The sequence below is a fragment of the Girardinichthys multiradiatus genome, chromosome Y (assembly GCF_021462225.1).
Source record: "Girardinichthys multiradiatus isolate DD_20200921_A chromosome Y, DD_fGirMul_XY1, whole genome shotgun sequence".
Lineage (NCBI taxonomy): Eukaryota > Metazoa > Chordata > Actinopteri > Cyprinodontiformes > Goodeidae > Girardinichthys > Girardinichthys multiradiatus.
In genome coordinates this window covers 2,462,170-2,487,507 of record NC_061818.1, presented here as the reverse complement: position 1 = coordinate 2,487,507, position 25,338 = coordinate 2,462,170, and the positions used below count along the sequence as shown (strand labels likewise).

Here is a 25,338-nt window from a genome sequence, read left to right as displayed (position 1 = left end):
CAGCCTTGACACTGAGGCGGAGGTTCACCTCCCAGAAAGAAAGCAACCCTACAGCAAGAGGCACAATAGGAATGGTTTAGATCAAAGTCATAGAAAGTATTGACTCAGGGGTGCTGAATAAAAATGCCCACCACACTTCGGAAAACTTATATATTTTTTTTCCACTTAAGCATTACACTGTTTTGATTATAAAGCTAAATAATATCCCAATCAAATACAGTAAACTCTGGGGTTGTAACATAAAATATGAAAAGGTTCAAGCGGGACAAATATTCATGCAGGGCACTCTGTATAAATACACAAAACTGTAGGTATATGATACACAATACATAGAGATTTATTCGTAATCTCTTGAATTTGTTTTATTCGTATTTGTCATTAATTTGAAAGGTTATGATTACAAATAAATCTTCGACGCGATACCCGTATTTGTGCATTCCCATGATAAGACCGGTAGGGGACGCTGTTGACGCGACTCATTGGGTTGATGGCCGTCCTGCCTCCAGCAGAGAGCACTGCGTGGTTGAATGTGAGCGCCATCGACCTGTCTCTACTTCCAGATCGAAGATGGCGGTCTCTGTGTTCCGCGGCGTGCGGCTCCTCTCTATCGGAGATGCGAATGGAGACATACAGCGGCATTCAGAGCAGCAGCCGCTGCGGCTAGAGGTGAAAACCTCACCAGATGCTGCCCTCATCAATCTCTCCAATGGTGAGTTGAACTGTTTGTTTATGAGAACTGCTCTCCGGACGGTCGGCCTGACTGAACTGCTAATGCTCAGTGCTAATGTGGCCAGCAGTAGCTTAGCCAACAAGGAGCTGTTCCATCTTGAGACCTCCTCGCTTCCCCATACTTGTCACGAGGGAACTACAGAAAACTCCTAAATCTTTTGTAGTTAATTTGGGATTCAGAAGCTTTCACACTTTAGGTTTAGATAGCATACAACGAGGTTCCCTGTTTGGGATTCCGCGGTGAACAACATGTAGCGTTGTTTTTAACAGCAGCACGGTTGCTAAATAACGTGAACTAAAACAATACCACTAGCCTGCGTTTAACGCTGACGCGGTTACCTCACAGAGTTGCATCAGGTTTTAAGTCTTTAGTTTTTTTCATTTGTATTTTGTCACAATAACCTAAGCGTTGTTTTTTTTTTAGTCAGCATGATCCAGTTTTGTCCCCCAGGGAGCCGGTTAGGTAGGTGAGTGCTTAGCTTGAATTAGCCGCTTTGAACTGATTCGCAGCAGAGACCGAGGGACATCGCCTCTTACCCGTCACTGTTCACTGCGGTCCGGGTGGTGCTTTACACCGCATGGCTTTCACTGGAGCGTAGCTGGAACTTTTTAAAAGTACCACTTTTACATAAACGCTCTTCAGGCGGATTTAGTAGCGTAGCTACATCGGGCCCTCATTACTTATGCATTCATCTTTGTTCTCATTGGAACAATGGCTTAATCGTCTTCCCCGCCACCTCCTCCGTGAAGGCAGCATCAGAACCGCTCTGCACATTTTCCCACTGAATGTAAAGACCCAATTAAAACAACAGCAACAACGTGCGGTTGTTTAACTTTAAAGAGCAAGCAGACATTTTGGAAGCTTTTCTAGGTAAAAAAGCACTGAATTATTTAGTGTTTATGATGCGGCGAAAGCCAACATAATCATTGCTCATAAATGGCATTAAAAGATATGGCGGCCGGTTGATGGAAAATGTAATAAATGTAAAGGGAATATAAAATGGAGCCAAGTTTATGAAGGATATGGAAGTAGAAAATAAAAACATTTTGACACCATTAACGAATTTATGTTTCATATTTTTTTTTACACCAGAAATTCATTTTATTTTTAATATGAATGTATATTTAAGGGAAATTAATTAATAAAATAACAGCTTTTTTATTTATTTAGACTAGACTGATCATTTTAATTTATTAAAATAAATAGTATCAAGACAAGCTGCATTTGTAGATCAACTGAGCTAGTTGTTGCATAACCTTCTCCTTCTGTGACCTTAGCACACATACCATTAAAGTGTGTGGAAGTTTCACTTTTAAAACAGTTAAATGTGACCCTGAATGTAGACTGTAACGCTTCATATTTATTGCATGGATGCATATTCTGAATTATGTATTTGTGTTAGTCTTGTCCATTATCTATTAGCCAGTCCCTGGGCTTTGTAGGTTTTTCTGTTTCTCAACAGTTTTTTATATGTAGTTGCATTTATCAGGTGTTTGATTTCTCAACTTTCTCATCATGTGAATAAACCTGTTTATTCACTTTTTGATAAACCTTTTGTCATTAAATGTAGAAAACATGTAAATCGCTTCTTTATGAACAACTTGGTGCTTTCATGTTGGATGGTTTTATTTTACAACCTAAACTTGCTGAGTGTATCTAATGAAAATAAGAACCATTATAAGTGTCAGAGCTCATTCCAGCTAAAAATGACTTGAAAGTTCAAAGTGATAAGGGAGCTGACAATAAGCAGCTTACTGACTGGACACAGATGGGCAACAACCTGCGCAGTTTAATCGTCCCAGTTGGATGTTGCAAAGAGGCTCCAGTTAAATTTATGAGCTGACTCACACAACACACCCGAGTGTTGGTAAGACAAATTATTCCAATTAAAAAGCACACAAACCCATACATACAACAAAGACATCTTTCCAAATCCTACTGGTTCCCATTGCTGTTAGTGCTGTGGAAAAGTATTTACCCCTCTTACAGGTTTCTTCTGTCTGTGCTTTTCTGTCACATGTAAATGCTTCAGATCAACATACAAACGGTATTATCACATAATAATAATAAGCTGAATAATAAAAACGGTTTTCAAATGATTATTTTCTGTATGTAGGATAAAGGCCATCCAAAGCAACTTATCCTTATGAGTAAAATCAATTACTCCCTAAACCAACCAACTGGGTGTACTGCCCTTGATGGCATCAACTACCACTGGCCACTTTTCTATGCAGTTTTGGTTTATTTTGGCCATATTGGAGAGTTTTCAAGTATGAACGACCTGTTTCAGGTCATCCCACAACAGGTCAATCAGGTTTAAGTCCAGACATTGACTAGACCCCTCCAAAATTGATTATTGTCCTGCTTGGCACAGACTGAATGCCTGACATTCTCCTTCAGGATTTCCTGCTGGAGAACACAATTCCTGATTCCATCAATGGGGGGGTTTTCATTTACGTCACTGAAGTCACCGGTCCGCCATCTTGGGTGTCTCCGTATCACTTCAAGCATTTCCACAACATTGCAACACTGCATATTTTTTTCAACCATGGATAAGTATCTAGAGTCGTTACAGCCTTATGATGAGGCCGTGTACCTCAAGAAAATTGCGGTCATCAACAGGGTGGATCCATATGTTGGCTTGTTTAACCCAAATCTTGATGATTGGCCACACATCATTTTTAGACTAGGGTACGCAACTATTTTTTCATAGGCTAAAATCCATGGTAAGTTCAACATTGCCCTTTATCATAATTACAATAGGTATATTACTAGATAATGCATTTACAACAGTAAAGGTAAATTGCAGCCTACATCTACCTTGTTAAAGCGTGAGAGTGCAGCTTACTGAAGTAGGTCACAGCACTGAGTGCAGAGTGCTGCCACCTAGCTCAGAATCAACTGATCAGCTCACGGTCTTGGCAGACTACTTTCCAGAATATTATTACAACACATGTAGACAAACATTATTTATTTACCTGTCACAAAATGTCCACTGCACACTCAGGCGTGAGTGAGGTTCAAGTCGTCCAAATCCGCCCTGGATATCTTATTCGGCCGCAGTAGTCGACAATGTGTACTCAGTTTTTTTGTTTTCTAATACTGATTTTCTATCATAGCTGGCAGACGATGGACTGAACGTTGATCTTGACCACCAAGCGCAGCACAACCCACAATTTAGCAAGTTTTCCCTATAATGAAATGAATGTCCCGGAGTTTTGCTTCACTGATCACGCTAAAACAAAGAAAAAACGCTGCAGCTGCCACCTGAGATGGCGATCGCGTGGTGCAGTCACGTGACCACAACATTATGTGAAAACTCCCCTGTTGCAACAAATTGTCCAGGTCCTGAAGCAGCAAAGTACCCCTGGATCATCATACTACTACCACCATGTTCAACTGTTAGTTTGACATTCTTTTTTCTGTAATTTTTTGTAGTTAATGTCAATGTGAAAAAACAAACCTTTGCCCTGTTAGTCTCCAGAATATATTCCCAGACCTCTTTGGGGATTGTCAAGATGTTTCCATTTTTTGCTTTATGTGAGAAAGGCCTTTGTTCTTTCTGGCCTTGGAACTCTCCTCGTGAACACTGGCCTGATAAACTAAACTGATGTAAGTGCAGCCTGTCGAGCTTTAGATTAGAGGGTGACACGGGAGTGGATTTTCTCTCCGGTCCCATCCCGCTCCCACAGAAAAATGTCTTGTCCCATCCCAATCCCAGGCCAGCATAACGAAAAAAATCCTGTCCCATCCCACTCCTGGTAAATTGACTCCCACTCCCATCCCACTCCCATTTAGAACGACTCCCACTCCTGTGCCACTCCCATTTTTGTTTTCTTCATTTAGTCTTTTGGCAATTTCTTTCTTTGAAGGACCAGTTAGGTCCCTGTTTTTAGCTGTAGTAAAGGCCAGTTAAAGTAAAAAGAATAATAATGAAGAAATAATAAAATATTAAACAAGGAAACAGACCATGCCTATCTTAGTTGAATAAACAAAATGTACCTAGTTGTATTTTACTCATTTATTAAGTGACTGTTTCCTTTAAACAATGACATTACTTTTATGTTTCAAGTTGCTGAAACGAAAGAAAAATGCACCTAGTAAGAGAACTGTACTTGTTGAACAAAAGGCCAAAAAGGCATTACCTTCACAATTTAGAAACTGTACCTCAATGGTTCACAGCCCTGGTCCTCAGGGACCCCTTCCCTGCAGGTTTTAGATGTGTGTCTGCTCCAGACCACCTGATTCAAATTCTGACATGACCTCCTATACAGGCATCAAGAATGGAGGGTCAAACTGGACACAATTAATACAATAAAATCATCATTAAATAAATAAATGTTGTGAATGTCCCATAAGTGAAGTAAATGTAACATGAAAGAAATGTAACATTAAATGTGCCATTAAATTAAAGGTACCTTTATTTATTTAATACATCATTAGAAACAATAAATGTACCATTATATCATGAAATGGACTATTATGCAATTAAATATGCCACTGAATAATTAAGTATAATTTTAAAGACGACATGACGTAATTAGTGGTACACTTAATATTTAATGATGTATTAAATAAATTGTACATTTAATGGTACATTCAATTTTTTTCTATTTCACAACATATTTATTTAATATCTTCCCTTGATGAAGCCTTTCTATGAGGTCCGCGAGGGGACATGGGGAATTTTTTCTCTTTTGTGTTCCCACGCAATAGTCTGCGTTATTTCGCAATACTTTGTGGGATAGTTTCCAAACCAGATAACTGCAAAATTGAAACAAACACTACACCCGTTTTGAGATTTATTGAGTTTTATTTTGAAATCAGCATTTAATAAAATGATCTTCAATCAGACTAAAAGACAGTTTTTATCCACAAGCTGTCAAACAAACTACTGAACAATAAAACTGCACGAAACCACATCTGTGACACTTTGTTTGCTTATTACTGCTGCATGATGTGTACTTTTTTTTTGTACGCAGTGTTCTTCTTATCCTAAACATTTAATCGCATTGTTTACTGCGTGTTAACCTGCATATGACAAATAAACCATATCAATCACATATCAGTGTTTGTTTTATGAGCAGTTTATCGTCTGTGCTGTTGCTCCAAAATGCCGAACGCAAAAGTATTGCGTGGAGACGCAAAAGAAATACATTTCCCCATGTCCCCTCACGGGCTTCCGTACCTTACTTCTTAAATCTTTAGAGCACATGCAGCAATTTGTTGGTCAGATGAGATTTGACACATGATGGTACTTTTGGTTTGATGAATGAAGAGATGATTTAATCCAGAATCTGTCTTACAAGTGTCCCTTAATCACTGGTGTCCTTGATTACGACTAAACACGTTTTACAAGCAGCAGACTGCGTGTTAACACCGCTACATTCAACTCTCCTGAAGTTCGGTAATATTTGCGACTTTCCTGTCAACTCTATGAGTTTAATAGATAAGTCCTTATTTCTGACTTTACATCCAATTTTACCACATCCAGTTCTCCACCTGCGTTTGCTCCCTCCATTCTGAATGCAGGTGGAAAACACCGAGCAGAAGCACTGTTGGCTTGTGGGTCGTGTAGTTCGTTTGACTCACATTACATTATAGTATAGGCTTCTTGGGAAAAAACTACACAATGGCGGCGTCAATCCACGTTTTTTTTTCTTAAAGTTTATAATAAAGTCTCAGTTTTACATTTCCAAAGACAATTGATCCTAGTTTATTTCCCTCCTATTAGTTAGCTCCTGCTCCCGTCTGCTCCCGTTCATTTTTTATCCTGTACCGTCCCAATCACGGGATCTTTACTGATGCTGTCTCCCGTCCCGCGGGTTTCCCGTGGGAATCCCGTGACCCGTGGGACTCCCGAAAAAATGTCAGCCTCTACTTTAGATGTTCTGGGTTGTTTTGTGACCTCATGGATGAGTTGGTGTGCTCTCGGAGTAATTTTGGTAGGGTGCCTACTCTTCAATGTTTTAGTTTCCTCGTTAATTTTCCCTTGATCTGGTCACGATCTAGTAAATCTAGGGATCCTGGTGCTACTTCATGTTGTCAGACAGGCTTTATGTGATTTCTTCATTCTATAGGTCTGACAGTAATTAGGCTGGGGTGCTTCTAGTAAAATTGAACCAAAAATGTGTTTAATCACACTTCATTCATGTTTTTACGAAGGGGGAGAAAACTGCTTTTTAAATGGGTCAGGTTGGTTTGGGTCAATTTTCCCCTCAATAAATAAAATTATAATTTTAATATTAACAGCATTTTCTTTTTACGAAGGTCAACTTTATTGATGTTAAAATGTGTTAAATGATTGTCACCAGATTTCTTGGACTGCCAGCGTTGCATCTAAAAGTGTGCTAACCCTGAGCAGAGCAGCCACAACAATAACAATGATGTGTGTCTCTATTTATAGTGTCAGTGGGGCAAACCTTCGCAATAAGAGCCTTATCCAGGTATAAAGCACTGTGAAGTTTAAAAAGCACAAAGCTAATCAATTAATACCACGCAAATATAATTTAATACAGAAGACGTTCTGATTGTGTTGGAGTGAGAGAGAGAGAGAGAGAGAGGAATTGCTTAAAATACTACAACCAGTGGTCACATTGATCCTGAAGATGGACTGATAACTGTGATGAATTTATACAAAATAACCACGATATAATGTTTTCCTACTGTTACATCTGTGTAAGGTAGCAAGGGTGACTTTGCCAAAGTGGTGTTTTATTTTGAAATTAAACAAAGTTTTGAGTTGGATAAAGCGGCTTGAGACAGAGTTCTTCATGTTTTAAAGGTTTGGAACATATTGTTTGAATTCCAGTTGGGCTAGACACAACCTAGTAACATTGTGCTCAATGATTTAAAATACGATTACAATGCTATTTCCTCTGAGTTATGATGTTTGGAAGTCCAAATCACGTCAGCAAAAGCACATTAAATCAGCAGCCAAAACATACTGGACAGTTGGTGTAGGGGCTGGAGTTCTAAATCTGTCATCAAAAAATTAAACAAAAGCACATTCAAACATGGAAACTGTCATACTAAAGACCTATTATGTCAGGAGGATTTTAAAAGAATAACCCCATTGAATAAAGCGTCACAATAATTTACTGTTTGCAGTTGCAGCTCGTCATAAAAGTAATGGTTACATATTCTGATAGGAAAGAATAACCTGCTTCTTCATGGTCTGACTCTTGAGTCTGTAAAGAGATCAAGTTATTCTGTGTCAGAACACCATAGATAGACTATTATCATTCACAAATACAGTACAGACCAAAAGTTTGGACACACCTTCTCATTCAAAGAGTTTTCTTTATTTTCATGACTATGAATATTGTAGCTTCACACTGAAGGCATCAAAACTATGAATTAACACGTGGAATTATATACTGAACAAAAAAATGTGTGAAACAACAAAAAATATTTCTTATATTCTAAGTTCTACAAAGTAGCCACCTTTTGCTTTTATTATTGCTCCACACACTCTTGGCATTATGTTGATGAGCTTCAAGAGGTAGTCACCTGAAATGGTTTTCCAACAGTCTTGAAGGAGTTCCCAAAGATGCTTAGCACTTGTTGGCCCTTTTGCCTTCACTCTGCGGTCCAGCTCACCCCAAACCATCTCGATTGGGTTCAGGTCCGGTGACTGTGGAGGCCAGGTCATCTGGCGCAGCACTCCATCAATCTCCTTCTTGGTCAAATAGCCCTTACACACCCTGGAGGTGTGTTTGGAGTCATTGTCCTGTTGAAAAATACATCAGAATCAGAATCAGAAAAGCTTTATTGCCAAGTAAGTTTTTGGACATACAAGGAATTTGTTTTGGCGTAGTCGGTGCAATACAATACAAATTAAACAGTATAAACATATCTACAATATAGTATAAATATATGTGCACAGTTTTAAGTGAGTGAGAGTAAATATAGAGCAGTATAAGATGCAAGAGCAATACAACAGTGCAGGTGATCAGTGTGCAAGTAAAGCAGGAGTCCAAGCTGAACGTTAATGTAACTCATAGAGTTACAGGTTACAGGTGTCCTGTCAGCAAAAAAGGGGGGGTGTGGGGGAAAGGGAGAGTGTCAGGGTGGTTTCCAGGCTTTGTTAACCAGGCTGGTGGCAGATGGGAAAAAACTGTTCTTGTGGTGTGAGATTTTGGTCCGGATGGACCGCAGCCTCCTGCCAGAGGGGAGAGTCTCAAAGAGTCTGTGACCGGGGTGGGAGGGATCAGCCAGGATCTTCCCTGCCTGCTTCAGGGTCCTGGAGGTGTACAGTTCCTGGAGCGACAGTAGACTGCAGCCAATCACCTTCTCAGCAGACCGAATGACACGCTGCAGCCTGCCCTTATCCTTGGCTGTAGCAGCCAGATGGTGATGGAGGAGGTGAGGATGGACTCAATGATGGCTGTGTAGAAGTGCACCATCATAGTCTTTGGCAGGTTGAATTTCTTCAGCTGCTGCAGAAAGAACATCCTCTGCTGGGCTTTCTTGATGAGGGAGCTGATGTTTGGCTCCCACTTGAGATCCTGGGAGATGATGGTTCCCAGGAAGCGGAAAGATTCCACAGTGTCAATCGTGGAGTCACAGAGGGTGATGGGGGCAGGTGGGGTTCTGCCTGAAGTCCACAACCATCTCCACTGTCTTTAGAGCGTTGAGCTCAAGGTTGTTCTGGCTGCACCAGTCCAACAGATGGTCCACCTCCCATCTGTACGCAGACTCGTCACCATCAGAGATGAGTCCGATCAGGGTGGTGTCGTCCGCAAACTTCAGAAGCTTGACAGACTGGGGACTGGAGGTGCAGCTGTTGGTGTACAGGGAGAAGAGCAGAGGAGAGAGAACACAGCCTTGGGGGGAACCGGTGCTGATGGTCAGGGAGTCAGAGACGTGCTTCCCCAGCCTCACGCGCTGCTTCCTGTCAGACAGGAAGTCAGTTATCCACCAACAGGTGGAGTCGGGCACACTCAGCTGGGAGAGTTTCTCCTGGAGCAGAGCTGGGACGATGGTGTTGAAGGCAGAGCTGAAATCCACAAACAGGATCCTGGCATAGGTTCCTGTGGAGTCCAGGTGCCGGAGGATGAAGTGAAGGGCTAAGTTGACTGCATCATCTACAGACCTGTTGGCTCTGTAGGCAAACTGCAGGGGGTCCAGGAGGGGGTCGGTGATGTCTTTTAGGTGTGAGAGCACAAGGCGCTCAAAGGACTTCATCACCACAGAGGTCAGGGCGACGGGTCTGAAGTCATTAAGCCCTGTGGTCCTTGGCTTCTTGGGAACAGGGACGATGGTGGAGGACTTGAAGCAGGCTGGCACATGACATGTCTCCAGTGAGGTGTTAAAAATGTCTGTGAAGACTGGAGACAGCTGATCAGCGCAGTGCTTCAGGCTGGCTGGTGAGACAGAATCCGGACCAGCAGCTTTCCGGGGGTTCTGTCTCCTGAAGAGTTTGTTGACGTCCCTCTCCTGGATGGAAAGAGCCGTCCTCGGCGTGGGTAGGGGGCTGGTGGGGGGGAACTTCAGGGTGGGGGTTGGAGGTGCCAAGGCCCCTCTTGAGGTTGGGGAGGTGGGGGTGGTGGATTGTAGCTGCAGCTGTTGGGGGGCGTCGTGGGGGATGGTTGCAGGACTGTCCCTTTGTCTTTCAAAGCGGCAGTAGAACTCGTTCAGGTCGTTGGCGAGGCGTCGGTCGTTGATGGAGTGGGGGGCTTTCGGCTTGTAGTTGGTGATTTGCTTGAGCCCTTTCCAGACAGATGCAGAGTCGTTGGCTGAGAACTGGTTTTGGAGCTTCTCAGAGTACAGTCGTTTGGCCTCTTTCACTGCCTTGCCAAACTTGTACTTTGCCTCTCTGTATATGTCTTTGTCCCCACTCCTGAAGGCCTCTTCCTTATCCAGTCTTAACCTTCTGAGTTTAGCTGTGAACCAGGGTTTGTCGTTGTTGTAACTCACCCTGGTGCATGATGGTACACAGCTGTCCTCACAGAAGCTGATGTAGGAAGTCACAGCCTCTGTGTACTCGTCCAGACTGTTGGTAGTAGTCCTGAACACATCCCAGTCTGTACAGCCTAAACACGCCTGGAGATTCTCCACAGCCTCACTGCTCCACTTCCTTGACGTCCTCACAACAGGTTTGCAGAACTTTAGTTTCTGCCTGTATGCAGGAATCAGGTGGACCATGATTTGGTCGGATTGGCCCAGTGCAGCACGTGGGGACGGCGTGATAAGCGTCTCTGATGGTGGTGTAACAGTGATCCAGAATGTGGTCCTCTCTGGTCGGACATTTTATAAACTGTCTATATTTGGGGAGTTCGTGGGTGAGATAACCTTTGTTAAAGTCGCCAACGATGATTACTAAGGAGTCCGGGTTGGTCCGCTCCACATTCAGTATCTGGTCGGCGAGCATGCGCTGTGCGACCTGCACGTTAGCTTGCGGCGGGATGTAAACACCGACCAGGATGAACGAAGCGAACTCACGGGGGGAATAGAAAGGCTTACAGTTTATGATGAAGGCTTCCAGGTCTGGAGAACAGTGCTGCTGAATCACTGTCACGTCGTTGCACCAACCACTGTTGAGGTAAAAACAGATTCCTCCACCTTTTGCTTTGCCGGAGAGTTCCGTGTCTCTGTCCGCTCTGTAGAGCTGGAATCCTGCCAGCTGCAGCGCAGAGTCCGGTATTAATCCACACAGCCACGTCTCTGTGAAGCACAAAACTGCCGATGAATAAAAGTCCCTGTTTTTCCCCAACAACAGTTGTAGTTCCTCAATTTTGTTGGGAAGTGAGCGCACGTTAGAGAGAAATATTCCAGGTAACGGTGTTCGTAGTCCACGCTGGCGAAGACGTACCAGCACCCCAGCCCGTTTCCCTCTCTTCCGGCGTTTCACCGCGTGAACAAAGGTGAGCGCACCTTTGACCAGAATGTCCAAAAATTCCAGAGCAGTAGGCAGAAAAGTGGGAAATAACTCCTCTGGTGTAGTAGCCCTGATGTTCATGAGTTCTTCTCTGGTGAGAGAGCTCCGGGTACCATCACAGAAGACCGTTTTAAAGCAAAAAACAAAACAAAACAAAACAATGCGCACCAACATGCCGAGGCGACCATCTGCGGCGCCATCTTGGATGAATATCCAAGTAATGATGACCACTCGTTTTTGTTTACTAAGCTGCTTTTTTCTTGCCATAATACAAATTCTAACAGTCTATTCATTTGGACTATCAGCTGTGTACTGTATCCACCTCCTGCACAACACAACTGATGGTCCCAACCCCATTTATAAGGCTTGAAATCCCACTTATTAAACCTGACAGGGCACACCTGTGAAGTGAAAACCATTTCAGGTGACTACCTCTTGAAGCTCATCAACAGAATGCCAAGAGTGTGTGGAGCAGTAATCAAAGCAAAAGGTGGCTACTTTGAAGAACGTAGAATATAAGACATATTTTCAGTTGTTTCACACTTTTTTGTTCAGTATATAATTCCACATGTGTTAATTCATAGTTTTGATTCCTTCAGTGTGAAGCTACAATATTCATAGTCATGAAAATAAAGAAAACTCTTTGAATGAGAAGGTGTGTCCAAACCTTTGGTCTGTATTGTAGACAAAAACAGTGTAACATGGACAAAATGTGGTCACATTAGGTCTTATGAAATGAAATGTACTGCAGGTGCGTTTCCTGAATGGACATTAAAGACACATCTTGGGGGTCCGTCTTGCTAACATCTCATCCCGGCCTAAGGTAAGCCATTGTGGGCCAATTATCAAATGTGATTCAGCTGCAATGATTTTAACGCTGAACTAGTAATCAGCAGTAATGGGAATAACTGGATTAAAATAAATGCCGTTACTAATGGCCTTACTTTTTTCAGTAACAAGTAATCAAACAAATTACTTTTTTCATAGTTGCAACGACATTACCTTTACCAACAGTTCAATGGGACGCGTTATAAACTAAACCTACTCATTAAAGCTGTCGTCATCTGTCGTGGCTCGCAGCCACACGAGCTAAGCTTTTTTTTCTTTAGTGAAGGGAGGAGCGAGGGGCAAGACAATCGCATAAGTGATGATTGGCTAAGGTAGAGTAAGCTTTCATTGTAAGCCAATCAGAGGCAATGTTCAGTTTACACACAAACCATAAATTCACACATCAGTCCTGCTTAGGCAAACTAGCAGATGTAAGGTGCAGCAGGTCTGGAGGGAAAAGTTGCGTTTTCAAAGTGGAAGTACAGACACCATTGTATTCTCCTTGAGGTAAAAGGCAAGAACGTACATGTGAAGTAAATATTAAAAGTTCGGTGTAAGTTTATGCAACTGGCTTGTGAAACCTTAGGAAAAAAATTAATTTCGTAGACATATTTAAACTTAAAAAAAGTAACTCAATAGTTACATTCCTTATTAATTAGTTACTTTCATAGTGGAAGTGCCTGAGTTACAAACTTAACTACTTTTTGGGAGAAGAAACTAGTTATTGTAACAAATTTTACAATAATTAATAAGAATCAAAAATATATTAGTACTCAAACAAGGTTGTACACCAAAGATTGACTTGCTAATGATTAAGTTAAAAAAAACATAAAAAACACTGAATAACAAAAATGAATGTACCAACTACCGACTTAATGGGGGAGTTTCTGAGAAGAAGGAACAAACATTGAAAGCACAAATTACTTAAATATACTTAATCTACTTAAAATCTTAGATTTATCAAGAGGAGCCTGACTATATTTGTAGGCCTGTTGTCCTGCTGGAAGGTGAACCTCTGTCCCAGTCTGATTGGTTTTGTAGCCTCTAGCAGATTTTCTTCTAAGATGTAGCTCTATAGTGGCCACAACACTTATATATGATGTTATTCCCCGCGATTATTTACTTCCACATTTATTTTTATGAAAAAGGCCTTCACCATGACTTTAGATTGAACTCTAAATATTCTCCTTTCTAAGATTGTTAGGTGGTGTTTAACTCAGGAATGTGTGGTTGCAATGATTAAAAACATTTAAATACCTCATCCACATGTCACAGACTATGGCCTTTTTAAACAAGCCATCTTATCCTGCTTATTTAGAGTTCAGCAAAGTGATCCATAACAAATTCCTGATGCACATGCTTGTCTTTTTATACCAAGGGCTCAGACATTACAAGTCTGAGACCTTGGATACTATAGGCATGCTGGGGAGCAGTCTCTGATGTGTGTTATTAAATTATTTTGCAGCTTCTATCTCTGTTTTGGCCTTGAATGGTTAACATGCCCTAAGCCCACATTGTCCTAAAGTTCTTTTGTGGTTGGGGTGATCATCGACTGGTGATGTAACCATCTGAGCCGAGTCTCTGACAGACACCCCCACCAAACCTGTTGCCTAGTCATCCTGTCATATTTGCTTGCAATATTTTTGGCTCAAGCAACGTTTTGTCTTTCTCCATGCCTAAGTGGGCTCGACATCATCCAGCAAGCTGACTTTTGGTTCTGTTACCTAAACAGTTTTGAAATCTAGGTGTGGAACCAGCCAGATATTTAAAGCCTGCTGCCAGGAGAGGAACTCCCAGCCACTCTGAGGGAGACTATCAGGGAGCACTGTCAAAACAACAGGTGGGTCAGGATATACCACGCTGTGGGGAAGTGCACTTATTGCAGTCCAAATCAGGTTCCAAGAGAGAGGTGACACAACAGTTTGGTTTTAGGCCAAAGTAGAGCTGCACAGTCTTTTTAGTTATTCATTAATGTTAAAATATTAGTAATGTGAGTTGGTAATGAAGTGTGGATATTATATATTTTTATAAATATATAATCTTATCATTTGGATGACACAATGAGACAGCCAACTGTGTAAAAAAGAATTGATACCATCAGACTAATAGACCTAACACACATTAATATAATTCACCTAATGTTTATCATTGCCACAGCTCCATGCATCTTTCCTCTGTCTCTGCTAGAGAGAAGCATCTCCACAGCATGATGCTGCCACCACACTTTCATTGAGGAGATGGTGTTTTCACGTTGATGTGCCACGCTAGTTTTCTGCCACACATGCTAGCCTTATAGTTCAGTTTTGGTTTTATTTGACCAGAGTACCTTCTGCTACATGTTTGTGTTCCATAAAGGCCAGATTCCATAAAGACATCACTAAAGGTTGACTTGTCAGCAGATTTTCCTGCTGAGCTTTTAATCTCTGCAGCTCCCATAGAGTTACTATGGGTCTCTTGGCTATTTTGCTGATAATTGCTTGCCCAGCCTGTCAGTTTAGGTGGACCTCCATGTCTTGGTAGGTCTGCAGTTGGTCCATCCTCTCTCCATATTCAGATGGATTGAACAGAGCTCTGGGAGATGTTCAAATCTTGGAATATTGTTGTAGGACCTAACCCTGCTACTGTGTTCTTTGGTCTTCATGATGCAGTTTGATGACTAATGTTCTTAAACAAACCACTTCTTTTTTTTAAAGATTTATTTTTGCAGCACTAGTGGCCGTTATTTTTACAGAGTTTTTTTTCTCAAGGTAGGCAGACAGGAAATGGGGGCGGAGAGAGGGGATAGACATGCGACAAACATTGCAGGGGCCAGGACTCGTGCCCGGGACGTCCGTGTCGAGGACTGAAGTCTCTGTATATGGGTCGCCTGTCGCCGCACCCTAACAAACCAATTTTAATAAACTAAAACTATGGCAAAACGATTTCACCGACAGTTTTTTAAGTACAAAAACTAGCTTCTGCCAAGACAGCTATTCTGTAGAGCCACTGTTTCACTGTCAGCTTAATGTTAGCCCTGCTAGCACATTCAGTTCGATTACAGCGGTGACTTCTTAGACCCATTAGCTTTCATCATTCTTGGATTCGTGTTTGGCTATCAGCAGCAGTTTCCTTCAGTAACTTTAACTTTAATAAAATCACTGCAGTGATTGTTTTCAAGTGTCCGACTCACTCTTTGTGGCCACAAATACCCTGAATATGTGTGAATTTAGGTGGGATTTGGACTTTGGGCTCCCTTCCCCCCAGCCTGGTATTAAAGGAAGTAAACAGCAAGAAAATGGGAAACCGCAAGCTAATGTTATTCTTGTTCCAATTATTTCCTGATTTGTTTTGGTACTTTTGTTAAATCTTAGTGTTTTACTGTTTTCTAGCTACCAAGACAGATCGTGTTTGTTTTGATCTTCCCCATTTTTTTTTTCACTTAATTTTTATTACATTTTTCAAACAATACAATATACACATTTTGTGTAGATACCATCTTTGTTTTAACAGCTGTGCATAGATTTTAACCCATTATTAACAAAGAATTATAAGAAGTAAAGGAACCACATGTCCTTTTGTTTTTTATGTGTGTATATATATATATATATACTGTTGTGGAATTTTCTTATCAAAGTGGGTAGAAGTTGACTCATAACAAGAGAAAATCCGGACTTTGTCTTTATAAGTTTTATTCAAAGGCATTAAGCGTTTGAAGACCCTGACACTGAGTTTAGTCAGTGAAACAGAGCCCCGATCAACATTTACACACAGTATTTATACCAGAACATGACAGTGTTATCTCAACTTCAAATAGTCTGTGTTTTATGACCCCAGACCCTTCTCGGGTTCAGAGGTGACTAGGTTACCTAGGAACAACCATCTACTCTCCCTGAGGCATCACCCTAACAAATGCCCTTAACCATTAAACTTCTGATAATGGCTTTTACAGCTTCCTCCTCTAACACAGATGTTCACTGGAGTGAGGTAAACCAAAGGTCATACACTGTGGAATGCTTACTGCAAGAATTTCCATCACAATACACACACAAACACACAAAAGAAAAAACACAAGTCAGTTTGAAGATGTAATTGTCCACACTGCAATATAGTCCTACACAAACAAATGTGCCCATATGCACACATACATATTCTACACATATATATGATCGCATTGAGGAATGCTAGACTGTAGTTTTAACACAGTGACAACAGGAAGGGCTTGATTGATGGCACTAATCAAGTAACTACATTGATTACTCATTTAGGACTATTTGAACATCTGTGTGCAGTGCAGAAATGCTCAGATTGCACCATGTATTAGTAACAGAGTGAGGAAGCTTGTTGGTAAGTTCTTCATCTGGAATCAAACCTGGTCAGATGAGCCAGGCTGTAGATTTGGCCAGGATGCTGGAAACACTACAGTTTGTGGCAGAAACTGTTCCTGAAAACTTGATTTCAAAAGCTAAAATGAATAAGAGGTTGCATTTTTTTAATGCACTGTGTAATGTCCATGTGCTGTGAAACCTGTTTAAAATCCTCTAGAAATCAAGACCTTTTCTGTATGGAGTGTGACTGAAGTCAACACCATGGATTTGTTTCTACTCTTCCATTAATCAAGCTGTCACTTTTTCACCATAATTTGTTTTCCATTTTCCATGTTTTCAGATGAACGAAAGGTTTAGAAATATAGCTCAGATGTTATATTACTTGATAGGTTACTGTAAATGAACAGATTAAAGAAAGTTAACCCTTCTAAACTCAAATTGGACATGTCTGTCCTTATCTTTATATTTTAAACATGAAAGCACTTAACATTCTGGCCCAAAGCCACTGATTCTTAAAGATGTGTTAACATGTTCTGCTCTTTAACATGGACAATGTTAAACTGCTGCTGTATGTTCATGTTAGATTTGAACTACTTATTTGCGAGGGATCACCTCATTGCGGTCCGGTTGTGTCTGTGGGAAGCTATCTTCACTTTGTCTTTAACAACTTTGCTGGTAATAAACTCAATGTGGCTGAGGTCACAAGAAAAGGGAACTTGTGCAAATTACCTAGTAAAAATAGCCAGTGTTGGATTTTGTTCAGTGCCGCTGGCCCATTTACCCGAGGTTCCAGATTGTGGGCTGTCTTCTCTATTGTGGGCTGTCTTCTCTTCATGAATTGCAGAACAAGGATGAGATAAATGACCCCAGGCATATTGCACTAACTTTGCAACAATATTCAAATTTTAGCCCCCCATTGAGTAATTATTCTTGTAATTTACCTTGATTAGTTCAGCATCCATGTTTCCACCTGCACTACATCCAGCTGTGACCATCGGCCAAGTAACAAACACATAATTTAGTTATTTGCACAAAACTCAGAATAAATTCATGAACTCTGCTGATTTGTATTTTATTAATAGAAGTGATGTACTTGCCTGTCACACAAGTAGCTGAGGCAGTACCAGCAGAATATGCCATGTAAAGCATGCAAACATGCAGAAAGCAGTCAAACAAAGACCTCTCCAAAAGAATCTGAAACAGATTCATTCCGGACTGAAGTTTTAAAACAATCATTAGCCTCCATTTGCTTGAGCATAGTCCTTCACATTAGCATTTCTCATGGCTGGTGAATCCTCACTAATATCCTGGTTTGTCTACTGTAAGGTCAAACCTTCTGCAGCTGGAACATTCCCTCTGTCTGATCCTCCTCGTGTTCTACTGCATCCGACTTGTTTTCCTCCAGAGTTGGTGACCTGTAGGGTTGCACAATATTAGATAAATCTTGCAGCGATGAAAGTAAATATTGTGAGATTCAAGATATTAGTTGCGATGTACAGGGGTTGGACAATGAAACTGAAACCCCTGTCATTTTAGTGTGGGAGGTTTCATGGCTAAATTGGACCAGCCTGGTAACCAGTCTTCATTGATTGCACATTGCACCAGTAAGAACAGAGTGTGAAGGTTCAATTAGCAGGGTAAGAGCACAGTTTTACTCAAAATATTGAAATGCACACAACATTATGGGTGACATACCAGAGTTCAAAAGAGGACAAATTGTTGGTGCACGTCTTGCTGGCGCATCTGTGACCAAGACAGCAAGTCCTTGTGATGTATCAAGAGCCACGGTATCCAGGGTAATGTCAGCATACCACCAAGAAGGACGAACCACATCCAACAGGATTAACTGTGGACGCAAGAGGAAGCTGTCTGAAAGGGATGTTCGGGTGCCAAAACGGATTGTATCCAAAAAACATAAAACCACGGCTGCCCAAATCACGGCAGAATTAAATGTGCACCTCAACTCTCCTGTTTCCACCAGAACTGTCCGTCGGGAGCTCCACAGGGTCAATATACACGGCTGGGCTGCTATAGCCAAACCTTTGGTCACTCATGCCAATGCCAAACGTCGGTTTCAATGGTGCAAGGAGCACAAATCTTGGGCTGTGGACAATGTGAAACATGTATTGTTCTCTGATGAGTCCACCTTTACTGTTTTCCCCACATCCGGGAGAGTTACGGTGTGAAGAAGCCCCAAAGAAGCGTACCACCCAGACTGTTGCATGCCCAGAGTGAAGCATAGGGGTGGATCAGTGATGGTTTGGGCTGCCATATCATGGCATTCCCTTGGCCCAATACTTGTGCTAGATGGGCGCGTCACTGCCAAGGACTACCGAACCATTCTTGAGGACCATGTGCATCCAATGGTTCAAACATTGTATCCTGAAGGTGGTGCCGTGTATCAGGATGACAATGCACCAATACACACAGCAAGACTGGTGAAAGATTGGTTTGATGAACATGAAAGTGAAGTTGAACATCTCCCATGGCCTGCACAGTCACCAGATCTAAATATTATTGAGCCACTTTGGGGTGTTTTGGAGGAGCGAGTCAGGAAACGTTTTCCTCCACCAGTATCACGTAGTGACCTGGCCACTATCCTGCAAGAAGAATGGCTTAAAATTCCTCTGACCACTGTGCAGGACTTGTATATGTCATTCCCAAGATGAATTGACGCTGTATTGGCCGCAAAAGGAGGCCCTACACCATACTAATAAATTATTGTGGTCTAAAACCAGGTGTTTCACTTTCATTGTCCAACCCCTATATTTGCCATCTGTGCTTCCTTCACTCTGTGACCTTTAGGATTTTGGGTCATTTGTGGTGTGGTCATCTGGATGGTGGGGGGCTCTGTCCAGCTGGCTAAAATTCATAACACGTGGAATATATTAGCCAAATATTATTGCACTCCAAAGAGTCCTTTGCAGTATAAATATTGCACACATTGATTTTGCAATGACGTTTCAGACTCGGTCTTATGTCGCACTTAAGTTGCAGAAACAGGAACTCAAAAGTTGACATGCAATTCTGTCTGAAACTCAGGTTTTAAGAATAATCCTTATCTTATGTAATTAGCAGTGAAAGCAGCCTGTATGTCTGCTAGCAGAGCTTTTATTTTCCGGTTAAAGAACATTTGAATGGTTTTTAACAGTGTATTCATGTTAGCTGTAGCTGCATAATATTAACCATGTGATGTATCTGTAACTTGTTATATTAAATGACTCTTGATCGTTTGAATGGTTTTCTTCTGACATGTTATTCTCTTGATGTTAAGGAAGCTGTGGCACAACAGCACAGACACTTCCTGCTTATCAAAGTAAAAGCACTTTGTCACATTTTAAGCACTACATCACAACTTGCTCATTATGTTGTGATTTATGTAGCCCACCTTGGAACATGTTTACCGTTCCAAGCCTAAATAATGCCAATATGAACCCGAGAATTACCTGCTTTCCTCATAGACAAAATAAAAACCACTTTGGGTTATTCATTCAGAATGTAAACTTGACAAATGTTATTTTCTGCCATTTTTCTTTAAACACATATGCATATTTATATTTCTAATGGGGTAACTATTAGGCTTTATCAGTTTTCAAAATAATTTAAAGTAGTAGTAACAGTTTATTGCACATTGAATTAAATGCTAAAGGTTGAAATACAGGTCCTTCTCAAAATATTAGCATATTGTGATAAAGTTCATTATTTTCCATAATGTAATGATGAAAATTTAACATTTATATATTTTAGATTCATTGCACACTAACTGAAATATTTCAGGTCTTTTATTGTCTTAATACGGATGATTGTGGCATACAGCTCATGAAAACCCAAAATTCCTATCTCACAAAATTAGCATATTTCATCCGACCAATAAAAGAAAAGGGTTTTTAATACAAAAAACGTCAACCTTCAAATAATCATGTACAGTTATGCACTCAATACTTGGTCGGGAATCCTTTGGCAAAAATGACTGCTTCAATGTGGCGTGGCATGGAGGCAATCAGCCTGTGGCACTGCTGAGGTCTTATGGAGGCCCAGGATGCTTCGATAGCGACCTTTAGCTCATCCAGAGTGTTGGGTCTTGAGTCTCTCAACGTTCTCTTCACAATATCCCACAGATTCTCTATGGGGTTCAGGTCAGGAGAGTTGGCAGGCCAATTGAGCACAGTGATACCATGGTCAGTAAACCATTTACCAGTGGTTTTGGCACTGTGAGCAGGTGCCAGGTCGTGCTGAAAAATGAAATCTTCATCTCCATAAAGCTTTTCAGCAGATGGAAGCATGAAGTGCTCCAAAATCTCCTGATAGCTAGCTGCATTGACCCTGCCCTTGATAAAACACAGTGGACCAACACTAGCAGCTGACACGGCACCCCAGACCATCACTGACTGTGGGTACTTGACACTGGACTTCTGGCATTTTGGCATTTCCTTCTCCCCAGTCTTCCTCCAGACTCTGGCACCTTGATTTCCGAATGACATGCAGAATTTGCTTTCATCCGAAAAAAGTACTTTGGACCACTGAGCAACAGTCCAGCGCTGCTTCTCTGTAGCCCAGGTCAGGCGCTTCTGCCGCTGTTTCTGGTTCAAAAGTGGCTTGACCTGGGGAATGCGGCACCTGTAGCCCATTTCCTGCACACGCCTGTGCACGGTGGCTCTGGATGTTTCTACTCCAGACTCAGTCCACTGTTTCCGCAGGTCCCCCAAGGTCTGGAATCGGCCCTTCTCCACAATCTTCCTCAGGGTCCGGTCACCTCTTCTCGTTGTGCAGCGTTTTCTGCCACACTTTTTCCTTCCCACAGACTTCCCACTGAGGTGCCTTGATACAGCACTCTGGGAACAGCCTATTCATTCAGAAATTTCTTTCTGTGTCTTACCCTCTTGCTTGAGGGTGTCAATAGTGGCCTTCTGGACAGCAGTCAGGTTGGCAGTCTTACCCATGATTGGGGTTTTGAGTGATGAACCAGGCTGGGAGTTTTAAAGGCCTCAGGAATCTTTTGCAGGTGTTTAGAGTTAACTCGTTGATTCAGATGATTAGGTTCATAGCTCGTTTAGAGACCCTTTTAATGATATGCTAATTTTGTGAGATAGGAATTTTGGGTTTTCATGAGCTGTATGCCAAAATCATCCGTATTAAGACAATAAAAGACCTGAAATATTTCAGTTAGTGTGCAATGAATCTAAAATATATGAATGTTAAATTTTCATCATGATATTATGGAAAATAATGAACTTTATCACAATATGCTAATATTTTGAGAAGGACCTGTATAATTGTTGAATCTTTGTGTTTAATTAGTCCTAAAGCCAAACAGTGCATCGTTATAGGCAGACTAGAATTATTTCTCCTCTTTAGAGACTTGACTTGGGGTGAAAGACTTGGGGAAAACTGACTAGTGAACATGTCAGTATTGTTCATATAAAGTCTGTCAGACTAGATTAAAATGCTTCAGGATCCTGGTTAAAATCTGCCTAAAGTCCCTCATCCTGGCTAGAGTTAGCTAGAAACATGCTTCCCTGTGTCTGTGCCGGTTTCCTGCTGTCTGTTGACTCATGTCACCTGTTCCTATTCCCTGGGACATCAGTGACCTGGATGTTCATTATTTGTTTTGTTCTTTTTCTTAATGTTTTTTAGTTCTAATTTTCTGGTGTCTGTAGAAGAAGTTGTTTCTTACCCTGTTCATCTCATTCAGCATCCTGACAGACATAGTGGACTCTGGCCAACATCCAGGATGGATTAGAACATTTTTACCAGCTTTCTGAGGCAATAATAGCTTCCCTACATCTACTAGTGGTTACTGTGAAGCTCACATAACTGATGGCAAACGCATGCACCAGGTGGACTAGTGAGGCTGCTGATAATTTGCACTATTCCACATTTTGTTTGGATGAACCAAACATTTAAAAGGCATTGAGTTGTCTTTGGTTACATGCCAAAGGTTTACATTAAAGCATGAGTTGTAATGACTTATGTCCCTAACTACACACTCACCAAACTGACTAAATAAAAGGTCAGCATTTGGCTTTATTCTGTCACCTGAGATGGGTTCTTTGACAGTGCCCTGATCTGATCTGATTAGATTATTTGGATTTAATTTTTCTCTTTCATGATGATCAATGTTATTCTCCTGAATTAAATCCCTCGCTGTTACGCCTGTCTGGATCATCTGTGCTTTAAATTGCAGCAAGTTCCTCATTTCTATTAAGGGCTGGATAAGCTCTAGTTGAGCTAAACAAACACATTGGGTTAAAGCCCACAGGGGTACTCGCATACGGAAATATAACAGAAGACAGACTGTTAAGATTTTTGGTAAACATAAGAGCACATTCTGTCAAACCAGTCAGAAATATGGCTTTGTTTATACTGGGAATATTCAACAATGAAGTGCTTTTGAGACCACACTTCACTGAGCAAAGCCCCGGAATGTTTTGTCAGAGTGGGAAAACTTGTTTTCATAACTCCATTAACAAAGGGTGTGTCCTCTCCTAAATACTTCACCCTTCAAAACAAGTCTGTGTCAAACCTGAACCCAGTCTCCACTTAATGCCTGATTTACACGGCAAGGATTTAAAATGGTCTGTTCATTTTCAAAACCCAAAAGACCCTTCACATGATGATAAAAAACCTTAGGCATAACAGGTTTGGTCCTACAGTGTGTGGTGTCCAGCACACCACACAGGAGCAGATTTTACTCACAATCATTCAGAAATCTCATAAACCCTCTCCAGATCAAATGTGAGTTCAGAGTAATTCCCCTCCGTGTTTCAATTATCTCGCTTTCTGATTGGCTACACATCACATTCAACAGACTGTGTGTTCGTTTGTCCTCGGAGAACACCCCACATGGTAGGATATCGGGCCAAGACGATCCAACATGTTAAATATTCCTCATTTGAGGTTGGACTGGTTCCGACATCCCTCTTAGCAAACTAGATCACTTTTAATACACAGCAGGATAATCTCAAGATTCTCTTAGGAGCCATCGCAATGATCAGAGCATTTTAGAAGGGAAAAATCAGGTCAAAAATTGGCATAAAAATTGCGTTACTTGGCTTTAATGGATTTCATTGGGATATTGTGATAGACAAACACAAAGTGCTCCATAATTATAGTGGATGAAAAATAAAAGATGAATCTTAAACATTTTGTTGGTGGGATGTGCAGCTATATTCCGCCCCCTTTACTCTGGTACCCATAAATACAATCCATTGCAGCCTTGAGAAGTCATAGGAAGCCATAAGAAGTTTTCTGTAAGGTTTGCAACAAACAATGAAGGGATCGCCACAAACATGTGGGGGTTGGTGGTCTGCCCAGAGGAGACCACAACTGAACTTTTGATCTACAGTCCAAACTCTGTGGCAGAAAACTAATGCTGCACATCATCCTGAATACACCATTCCCAATGTGAAACAGCATGTTTTAGTTTAGCAGGGTATAGGAAAGGTGTCCTTGTTGATAATAAGTGGAATGGAGCTAGATACAGAGCAGCCCTTTAAGAAAACATGTTTGAAACTGCAAGAGGCTCACCTTACAGGTAGGACGATAACTCCAATCATAGTGCCTGGGCTACAAGGGAATGGTTGAGATTAAAGCATATTAATCTGTTAGAAGGGTCCAGTTAAAGTTCAGGGCTAAAATCAATTGAGAATCTGTTGGAAGAGGTGAAAACTGCTGCTTACAGCTTGCTTTCCACGCAGTCTGACTGAGCTTGAGCTGTTTTGCAAAGAATGCAGTTTCACTCCTTGTATGCCCAAAACTGATGGAGCTAAATCCTAAAAGACTTGCAGTTTAATCAGCATCAAAAGGTGGTTCTACAGAGCATTGACTCGGGGGCTGAATAAGAATATGCACTACTTTCCGTTGGTCTATCAAAAATCCTAGTACAATACATTGAGGTTGGAACGTGATAAAATGGTTAACATTTTGTGAGGCGCTGTGAAAACTAGACCACAGCCACAGAGACATGAGAGATAGAGTTTATATAAATCTTAAGCATCAGTAAAGACTTTAGAGTTCATCAACTGTATTTACAATTTATGCTTGCATGATGTTAATGCTGCTCCTAAAATAATGGTCCCAGGCTGCTCCTCCCACAGAATCATTACTTACCCATCTGTCTTTGTGGACAATCTGAACCGAGCCTTTAGTTGCTAAAATGTTCACTCCCACTCGAATATTGTAAATGCATAATTCCATCCTCATCATCATTCTGCCGTTGCTTTTGTTTAGATATACAGGGGTTGGACAATGAAACTGAAACACCGTCGGGAGCTCCACAGGGTCAATATACATGGCCGGGCTGCTATAGCCAAACATTTGGTCACTCATGCCAATGCCAAACGTCGGTTTCAATGGTGCAAGGAGCGCAAATCTTGGGCTGTGGACAATGTGAAACATGTATTGTTCTCTGATGAATCCACCTTTACTGTTTTCCCCACATCTGGGAGAGTTACGGTGTGGAGAAGCCCCAAAGAAGCGTACCACCCAGACTGTTGCATGCCCAGAGTGAAGCATGGGGGTGGATCAGTGATGGTTTGGGCTGCCATATCATGGCATTCCCTTGGCCCAGTACTTGTGCTAGATGGGCGTGTCAC

The 25,338-nt window shown here is 41.4% G+C and overlaps 1 protein-coding gene across 1 annotated transcript in view; it reads left to right on the top strand.

Annotated features, from left to right (window-relative positions):
* Nucleotides 1–509: 509 nt before the first annotated feature.
* Nucleotides 510–25,338, top strand: part of LOC124864731 (histone-arginine methyltransferase CARM1) — a 42,063-nt gene continuing 17,234 nt past the window's right edge. The window contains exon 1 of the mRNA XM_047359607.1: nt 510–709. Within this exon, the coding sequence (XP_047215563.1) occupies nt 568–709 (142 nt within the window). The 5' untranslated portion in view covers nt 510–567. The remainder of the gene's footprint in view (nt 710–25,338) is intronic.